This window comes from Drosophila mojavensis, unplaced genomic scaffold (assembly GCF_018153725.1).
Source record: "Drosophila mojavensis isolate 15081-1352.22 unplaced genomic scaffold, ASM1815372v1 contig_136, whole genome shotgun sequence".
Classification (NCBI taxonomy): Eukaryota; Metazoa; Arthropoda; class Insecta; order Diptera; family Drosophilidae; genus Drosophila; species Drosophila mojavensis.
The window spans coordinates 16,084,057-16,095,000 of record NW_025318667.1 but is presented as its reverse complement, the minus strand read 5'-3'; the positions used below and the strand labels follow the sequence as shown (position 1 = coordinate 16,095,000).

Here is a 10,944-nt window from a genome sequence, read left to right as displayed (position 1 = left end):
GTTACATACTTTTAACAAAACCATTATACCCTGATTTCCCATTGAAAATGGGTTCAGGGTATAAAAAGGTTACATGGTCACGGCAACGCCTTAGCACTGGGACCTCTAGAGAACTCAAATGACAGTCCACGACGCCTAAAAAGATTCCATGTTCTGGATCTCCCAAATAGACTATAAATAAAATAGGTCTTCTGTAAATATGTATATATGTAAATATATGGATTAAGCTCACTGGAGCTTAAACCATCCGGTTAGTTAGTATAGTATTTTAAACAATTTGCTTATTGTTATAAAAACAGATTGCAAATAAATAAATTAAAAATAAATATAAAAACTTTGCCATTGAACAAGCAAAGAAAAAGACCCAAGCACATATGTAGGTAGCTGGAGATTTACAACTTGGGCTAAACATAATCTTGTATAGGGAACCTATGACTAAATGTATTTTATATGATGCGGCTGGGGCATGACTAACGAGGAAATTTTCAATATTCATTCTCTTCTCTTCAAAATTCTGCAATCGATTGCCGCCGTTTTTATTTGAATTTTTTTTTTTTTTTCTAGAGATAATGATTCATAGCAGTAATTTTGCAATTAATTGGTTCAAATAAAAATATGGAATATTATAACTAATTAATTTTTATTTTCATATTTGTATGTATGTAAATCTGTATGTAATGTAGAGATACGAGAGTTATCTTAAAGGCTATCTTAAAAAGGTTATCTTAAAAATAAATTTATATACATATATACATTAGACATCTGCATGGATGCATTCAAAAGGGCTATTGAAACATTCATTTTTAAATGAGCACAGTTTTTTTCCTGTACAGCATTAAATGAGTACTAGTAAAAGTTGTACAGCCCTGTATATGAACAGTTTATTAAGTATTTAGTAAAAAATACTGTACAGTGCTTCCACTGTACAGTGTACACTACTTTTGTGTGCAGTATACTTACTGTACAGTAAGTTATTATTATTTTTATTATATTTATTTTTTATGAAGGGGGGCAAAAATCAGAATGTTATATGCAAGAAAAAGATGGCCAATATTTTAATTGTTACAAATTTACACACATGCATACACATGCATCCACACGCATGTAAATCACGCGCCAAAGCACAAATCCCTAGTATTTGAAATACGCCTTTTACAAATGTGAGGGTGAGGGGGTGAATTAGAGGTGGGGGAGGGGGGGTCGTAAATTTTGACAAAAACCGAAATTGTATAAAATGCATATAAGTATACATAAAAACTTTGGAGACTCTAGCTTTAAAGATGTAGGAGATATAAATTTATTACTGGTTTTCGATAACGTTTTTAATCGATAACAATTAACGGCAATAGTTGTCGATACTTAAAACAAAACTCGATATGCGCGTGCTATACACGGACCTAGGGAAAACATTTTCAAATCTCTAACTCTTATATCTTCTGAGATCGACGCGTTCAAACAGACGGACAGACGGACAGACGGACGGACGGACAGCTCGACACAGCTCGTCGCCCTGATCAAGAATATATATACTTTGTGCGGTCTGCGATAATTCCTTCTGCCAGTTAAATACTATTTCACAAAACCATTATACCCTGATTTCCCATTTTCAATGGGTTCAGGGTATTAAAATAAATACTTAAATAAAATAAATAATAATATAATTACTAATTATATATATAAAATAATAATATAAGAAAATAATGATATACATAAAATACATGTACTACATATATATTAGACTAAACCATATGTTATATTTATATATATATATATATATTTGAACTATTTAGAGTTGGCTTTTCATAACTATGGATTCTTATCGTTCCTTAAAGTTCACCTAGGTAATACTGAAACTGTGCTTGTGGCTCTTAATTTGAAAGTGAAAAGCGACAATATATATCGTCTGCTCAAAGTAGAACCCATTGCCTCTGTACAGGGTCTATAAGGCAAGGCTTTGGCCAAAGCGGAAAATATATGTATGAATGTAATCCGGCTGAGTGCGACAGCTACGTTGCAAGGCAAATAGAGTACATGCTGTCTATATAGAAAGTGCTTCACACAAAGAGCCAAATGATTTCCACTCTTGGCATAATCTTTTTAAACATTGCTGGTCAATCGATCAGCTGAAGTGCGCTCTACCAATAATGTCTTGATAAACCAGCAGAATAACTGATAAGGGAAAGATCGATATATCTATATGCGCATACATACATATATCGATTTATATATACGATACTCTGATATTGGAATGCCTCAGTCACTGTGTAAATGTTTGGCCTGTTGTTGCGCCCGAGCTGGAACCGAAAATTGCATTATCTTGGGATCATCTGTCGCAAGTGCAAGTGCAAGTGCTCAATAAACAAGTTCATAAGATGCAGTTCCAAGCCATAGTTGCGACAATTATGAGTAATCAAGATGATTTATACAATTCATAATTCATTCAGACTTATGAGAACGCCAATAGATATCACCATTTTCAGTGCAGTTTAATTCAGCTATGAGTGTGCACTGCCCCTACTATTCATTCCATTCGATTCACAGTGCTGCGCAGCGCAGCGTAGCTCTGCGGATACGGATGCGGATGCGGATGCGGTTGCGGATGTGGCTGCAAATATTGTTTGCATAGAAAATCAACAGGCCTAATAAGCTTGGGGCGTCATCTGTCGATCTCTTGATGGATTCATTGTACATCTAAATATATTATCCATATGGGATAAAACTATAGAGCGAGACAGACTGATGAATACGCCGTGTATTCACTACAAAAGTGCGAAAATTAGCATCCACATATTCTGCACTCTCATGGATGCCATTGGCTAGGTGAGCGGGACCGCAGGTGTATGGGTATCGGCAAATACAGTTAAGTAGCATAATAGACGAGCACGTCATATCCGCAAAATAAAAAGAAGAAAGTTCTGAAGAAAACACCCGAAATTTTGTATTTTCCATTCACATTTTGAGTCAACCGAACTCGACAAACAAATCAATGAATCCATAGTTTCGACTATGGAAGATTATATGGTATCAGTCCGATATAAGACTGCCGATAGTTGGCGGGGCAATTGAGTAAATGAGTCCAGCTCATTCGATCCCCGGCCAGTCAATGAATGCTTAGATAATTCTTGGCTTAATGACAGAGGTCGGTAAATTCATACCAAGAATTTGAATAACAAGCCAACACGGTACATTAGCATCGACTATCCGCTTCCTATATTCTAATGCACTTACTTAGTGAATATTTGCATGGGCATATGGGGCTTGCGTCTTTCTGTCTGTCCCTATTGGAGGCAGAGACATATGAGACTTGCTGTAGATTTGTATACCCTGAACCCATTGAAAATGGGAAATCTGGGTATATTGGTTTTGTTGAAATGTATGTAACAGGCAGAATGTAATAGACTCAGGGCGACGAGCTGAGTCGATTTGGCCCTGTCCGTCTGTCTGTCCGTATGTATGAACGCGTCGATTTCAGAAGATATAAGAGTTAGAGACGTCAGCGCGAATATCAAGTTTATCGCTAAAAATCGATAACTCAACCCGTTCTTTTGATCGATAATTAACCTTATCGAAAATGAATTATAAAATTTTATCTCCTACATCTTTAAAGCTAGAGTCTCCAAAGTTTTTATGTATACTTATATGCATTTTATACAATTTCGGTTTTTGTCAAAATTTACGCAATTCTTCATATTCTATTTATTTATCATATATGTTATATAAAGTAAAGCTTTATGATGTATGCCCACTTCTGTTGACCTTATTCACATATTAATCAAAAATGATTTATATAATATAAATTCATAACTATATTGCGTAAATTCCAATTTTGTTAATATATATTATATTTATTATATAACAGACAGCTGCAGCAATTTAAAATCTCTGGATTGCTTAAGATTTGCCAATTATCGATAAATATCGATGCTTTGATTTCATTAGTGGAACATTGCTTGGGGATTATAGAAACTAGAGATTCCATAATGACAAAGCTGTCTCTATCAAATACGCCAATCGTGAATATTTGTGATTTGGAATACCACATCCATTACTCCAGATTGAAAATTGATTCGGGAAAATGATAGGGTAATCATAGCCAAGATAATATTTAAAGTTTTCTTTGAATAATATCTATATATAACTTAGCTGAGCAACACTGCAATTATAAAGCGAACAAATTATTTCATATACAGCTATATGTACATACATATATTTATATTAATATTTATATTTATATTTATATTTATATTTATATTTATATTTATATTTATATTTATATTTATATTTATATTTATATTTATATTTATATTTATATTTATATTTATATTTATATTTATATTTATATTTATATTTATATTTATATTTATATTTATATTTATATTTATATTTATATTTATATTTATATTTATATTTATATTTATATTTATATTTATATTTATATTTATATTTATATTTATATTTATATTTATATTTATATTTATATTTATATTTATATTTATATTTATATTTATATTTATATTTATATTTATATTTATATTTATATTTATATTTATATTTATATTTATATTTATATTTATATTTATATTTATATTTATATTTATATTTATATTTATATTTATATTTATATTTATATTTATATTTATATTTATATTTATATTTATATTTATATTTATATTTATATTTATATTTATATTTATATTTATATTTATATTTATATTTATATTTATATTTATATTTATATTTATATTTATATTTATATTTATATTTATATTTATATTTATATTTATATTTATATTTATATTTATATTTATATTTATATTTATATTTATATTTATATTTATATTTATATTTATATTTATATTTATATTTATATTTATATTTATATTTATATTTATATTTATATTTATATTTATATTTATATTTATATTTATATTTATATTTATTTTTATATTTATATTTATATATTTATATTTATATTTATATTTATATTTATATTTATATTTATATTTATATTTATATTTATATTTATATTTATATTTATATTTATATTTATATTTATATTTATATTTATATTTATATTTATATTTATATTTATATTTATATTTATATTTATATTTATATTTATATTTATATTTATATTTATATTTATATTTATATTTATATTTATATTTATATTTATATTTATATTTATATTTATATTTATATTTATATTTATATTTATATTTATATTTATATTTATATTTATATTTATATTTATATTTATATTTATATTTATATTTATATTTATATTTATATTTATATTTATATTTATATTTATATTTATATTTATATTTATATTTATATTTATATTTATATTTATATTTATATTTATATTTATATTTATATTTATATTTATATTTATATTTATATTTATATTTATATTTATATTTATATTTATATTTATATTTATATTTATATTTATATTTATATTTATATTTATATTTATATTTATATTTATATTTATATTTATATTTATATTTATATTTATATTTATATTTATATTTATATTTATATTTATATTTATATTTATATTTATATTTATATTTATATTTATATTTATATTTATATTTATATTTATATTTATATTTATATTTATATTTATATTTATATTTATATTTATATTTATATTTATATTTATATTTATATTTATATTTATATTTATATTTATATTTATATTTATATATGTATATATGTATGAGATAAGATATACACACATACATATATATTTATGACATGCGCACGGCACAAATGATACTGTTTTGCAAGTTGTGCGATTTGATGCCAGCTGCAGTTCAAATGCAAATGTATGTGCTTGCATATATCTCGCTAGTGCTGTCGCTAGAGCAATAGTTGACACTCCGTCGGTGCGTATGAGTAATATGAAGTTGCATTTCATAGAAGAGTCGATTTAAGTGAAATTGACTTGAGTCAGATCGCCAGAGAACTCTAATGCTAGTCTAAAGCTGCTTGCTCCTCTCTCTCTCTCCCACTCACACACTCTCTGAGACTCTGATTCTCATTCTCTGCTTTTCTGTTTTCATTGATTTATTGTCTTCTTCTTCCTCATGTTCTTCGTCTTCTCACATTGTTTATTATGCCCACTGTGCATGGCTCATTATTTACGTTTGCTAATTTGCCAATTCTTGTTTGGTGTTCAGTGCGCACGCACCGTAAGGCGGATCGGAAATGCCATAGCAGCAGCAGCAGCAGCAGCAGCAGCGGCAGCAGCGGCTTGCAGCTAATTGCAAAACGTGCAATGCTAACAACGAGTGTATTCATAATCAAAAACTGCCAAACATTCATTAAATGCTTAAGTCCAAAATGAAAATCTGTGCAATTCGAATAGCGTACATATCCCTGTGTACGTATATGCCAATATCAGTGCTTGTGTGTGTGTGAAATACTGTTCAATTAATCTTTATAACTGTTCAATATGAATCTATATACAAAGTACCATATATAATATAAATACTAGATCATATAAATCAGTTTTTAGTAAGGAGTTGAGAGTAGATTACTGTTTTACTGTGAAACAGAAGAAAGCGAGGGACGAGAGCGAGAGGGAGAGTGTGAGTGCGAGTGTTGAGAGGGCCAACACAGAGACATGGCAACAAAAGTTAGACAAAGTATTAATCGGAAGTGCGGAAGTGCGGAAGTGCAGCGAAGTGGCTGCCACAAAGCAACAAGTAACAACAACAAGCAACAACAACCAGCAACAACAACAAGCAACAACAACATGCAACAACATTTAGCAGAAGGAGACAGCAAAAGTATTGTTACTTCCGTTTTTGGGCATGAATTGCGTGCATAAATTAAATCGCTCTCAAAGCAAAAGGAATAAACTAAACAACATGAAGAAGAAGCAACAGTAGAAGAAGAACGCCAACAACATCAACAACAACAATATTGCGCCTCTGCGGCTGTTGAGTCACGCTTCTAGCGACTACGTCGACAACGGTTGCCTCAGATTGAACTTTACACGCTCAAGCATTGCTGTCGCGTGCCATAAATAGATCCAGCAGAGCTGAGTGTGATGCGGGGTGGGCGGAGGGCAGAGTGCAGAGGGCTGAGAGGAGATGGTCAACGAAGCTAAAGTTAAGCAGGCAGCTCAGACGATGTGTCAAATACACATGTTTATTGTCGCTCTCTCATTCAATCGTCATCTGCCCGCCTAGAGTGTATGGCGCTGTATGTGTGTGTGTGTTTGTGTGTGAATCGCTGTTTTTCAAAGCACGCGTGGCCGACTGACTAGCCACAATCGTATAGCGCGACGTTTAGTCTGCGCCGACGCCGCGCGCTTTCTTACTCACATTTACATTCACATTCGCATTCGCATTCGCATTCGCATTAGCATTAGCATTCGCACTCGCTTTCGCACACTCACACACAGCTGCACAACTCCCACAGACAGATGCTCACTCCCTCTCGCTCTGCCCGCTCTGCTTGGCGCACTGCGCCTATGTATGTCTCGCTGTGGGTGACTGTGTATGTGTGTGTGTGTGCCCACACACGAGCAACGGCCTTTCGGCAGACTTCGTCGTGATTTAAGTTGGTCGCATGTCTGCGCTCGTTAGTATGCTTCTCTCCCTGTTATGTGTATGTGTGTGTGTGTGTGTCTGTGTGTGTGCAAGTGTGGTCGCTTTGCTTACATATGATTGGCTGATAATTAAAGTTCGAAAAATTGTCGTCATCACTTGTCGCAGTCGTGCCGCTCCATCCGAGGGGGCCCTATTGTTGCTGTTGTTGCCCAAGATGCTTGCTGCTCGTGTGGTTGAGCTTTGCGTCGCGCCGCACGGTCGGGCTTTTGCACGTTATTTATATGCTGCGCGCCGTAGGAAAAATTAAATAAGTAAGAGATCTTGACGAGTTAACTTGTGCTGGGACCGTTCGACTTAACGGCAATTGTAACAGAAAACGCTTTAACGCCTCGCCAATCGTCACACAGTGCCGCTGCTGCAGCTTGCTTGTTTTTCTTTATTTTTTTTTTGTCCAAGGCCTTACGCGAATTTCAGTGCTCGTGCCCAAAGCAACAACAACGACAACAATGCAAATGTCCACAACAATGTTAAGCAAGTGCGGCGGCTTTGTGACGCGCCGTAATAATCAAATGTTGGCCAAAACTGAGCAGAGCTCGCTGCAGCCCTCTCGCCCAGAGTCCCAAAGCGAACGCTTACAGGATACAACAATAACAACAACAACAACAACAACAACAGCAGCAGCAGCGACAGCAACTGCATTTGTCTGCCCACGACTTTGCGCTCAACAGTCCTACAGTCTCCTCTGTAAGTTCGCGTACCACGACTCCCCGTCTGTTGTCCTTCTGTCCTCCACGGAACTGTTGCACCAATTGTTGCGGCTGCATCTCTCAATGATTCACCGTCAACGTCTAATCTGACTGATATTCAATTCGCTGTATGTGTGTGTTTGTGTGTGCTTGTGCGACCGTGCGTGTGCCTGTGTGTTTGCTTGTGATATGACAGTGAGTGCAAATGTATATGTATACATGCTGACTGTGCATACGTCACAGACGCCGTAAATAATGGCTAATACTAAAGCTTCAAGCTTGACACCGATTTTTTCTTTTTCTTTTCAAATCTTTTTTTTTTTTAATATGAAAATCAAATATAAAAAAATGTTTAATTTAATATAAAATATATTTATATGCAAAGCGTGTTCCTTAAGTCTTTAAACTGTAAGCTTAAGATTTAAATAGTGATTTATATTAAATTAGATAATACCAAATATTTGAGCTCTATTTGAAGCCAACTCTAAAATGTTTTCTTTCTGTTTCATTGCAGCTTGTGGCAGCTATTTTGGAGTCCTCTTGCTACTGATACTGTGTGCCAGCTATAGCAGTGCACTGCCGCGTCGCGCGCTTGGCCGCCACCTGATACTACCGCACCGCCACCACGTGCACCTGCGATCAGCGGGGCAGGAGCATAAGCCCGACGAGCACTCTCTGAAGTATAAGAAGAAGCTCAACTGCACAATGAACATGGCCAACTACAATGCGATCAATTTGAGGCATGCGCGCGATGTGGCCATTGGCACGCGGGCCTCTACCATTGATCTCTTGACTGCCTGTGTGAGTAGCTGGTGCATTTGATGGACACCATGTGGGATTAGGTTGCTAGTTGCTAATCGCCAACCAATTCGTTTGCTCTGCTCTCGATTTTAGTTCAATGCGACCGAGGAGGAGCTGGCGCAACGCTATCGCTTGCACAGCTTGCACCTGGACTATCCGCTCAAGGATGAGGTGAATAACAGCCAGTACGCCGGCCAGAGGCAAGAGGGCAAGTCATTGGAGGATGATGTGCTGGCCATATACCATTCGCTAGTCAAAATACGCCGGGTTCTGGCCAATGAGACCAAAGCCCTGAAAGACGAACTGCGCAACAACTACTTTGTGTTCATTGTGGAGAAGGTCGAGCACAACATTGCCAACGTCGAGGCCCTACTCAGCTGCACGGCCGAAGGCGAAGGCCACATTCCCGATCCCTTCCATAACCATCCATGTCGCGCGTATGCCATTGTCAATGAGTTTGTCAAGCTGCTCCATGTGCTGGAGATAAAGTATAGCTTAATGCTGAGCCAGCAGGAGGCGGTGGAGGCGGTGGAGGCGATGGAGGCGGCGGAGTGAGCATAGCTACGTGCCACATGCCACCAGCCAACAGGTGCCCCCCCCCCACTCACACAAGCAACTGTACAAGATAATGCCAAAAAAAAAAAAAAAAAGGAAGAGGAAGGAAGAAAAAGAAATGAAAACTAACTTAAACTAAACATCGAATCAGCGATCTATAATGCAATTGCTATAAGCCACAAATCAGGCACATACGTAGCACATATGTATACATAGTATATATATATATTATATGTTATATGTTATATATTATATTTGATCTTGAATGCCATCTATGTTTACTAATAGCGTGTAGTAGCTAATATATTTAACATGCCCTTATTTATTATTATTTAATATAGTTTGCAAGTCAAAAATTCGCCCATTTTTTTTTTAATTACTATTCATATTATTTATATTTCTATTTATATATATTCATATCTTTCATTTATTATACTTCTTCCCCCTTTATGAGTTGTAAGTCCCATAAGTATTATGAACTAATAAATACTATTTGCAAATCGAATGAACAGAAATGAAAACTGCAGAAATTTCTGGGTGAATATGGGAAAAGGACGGTGTAGGAAATTCGAGTATTGAATATATTGAAGGAAATTATATAATATCACAAAAATCATAAATATATTGCATGTATATCTTGTATGTCGTAGCATCATATATGTTATAGCTATATATTATATAAAACTAGATTCATTTATTATATGTGTATATATATATAATGAAATGAATTGAAAGTGGGCTAAAAACAAATCAATTGCACATTGAGTGAAATCTTAGATATAGCCAGATAAAGTATATATATTCTAAAAAGTTTATCCATATCCACAGATCTATCAGTGAAACATGAAGAAGATTATATAATATATATTTTTATTATATTATAATATTTTTGTATTATAAATGTGCATTATATAGATTTATATGAATAGACATACATATGTATATACATATATATATACATAACTGAATTTGATTAGTAGCAGCTCAAAAATTGCCGACTTTCCCTCCATCGTACGATATTCGCATGGCATTTCCGTTTATGGTATTTGGCCGTAGCTCAATTGTTGTACTTGTTGTTGGTTAACTGTGCGACTACTTACGAAGGAGCCAGAGCAACGGGTGTGCGGAGTGCGCAATTTTTTGTTTTTTTTTTTTTTTTTTGAAAATATATGAAATTCAAGCTCGACAATGACTATGGGTGTATATATGCTGATATACATATATACTATTAGTTTGGACGGCGTAGCTGTATATATACTTATATACAT

At 33.3% G+C, this 10,944-nt stretch overlaps 1 protein-coding gene across 2 annotated transcripts in view; it reads left to right on the top strand.

The window, feature by feature from the left end:
- The window catches only part of LOC26528385, an 18,776-nt gene extending 8,725 nt beyond the window's left edge, over positions 1 to 10,051 (top strand). For both annotated transcript variants that reach the window (XM_044011538.1, XM_044011536.1), the window contains exons 3-4: positions 8,835 to 9,121; positions 9,215 to 10,051. In XM_044011538.1, the coding sequence (XP_043867473.1) occupies positions 9,026 to 9,121; positions 9,215 to 9,676 (558 nt within the window). In that variant the 5' untranslated portion in view covers positions 8,835 to 9,025 and the 3' untranslated portion in view covers positions 9,677 to 10,051. The remainder of the gene's footprint in view (positions 1 to 8,834; positions 9,122 to 9,214) is intronic.
- The last annotated feature ends 893 nt before the right edge of the window (positions 10,052 to 10,944 follow it).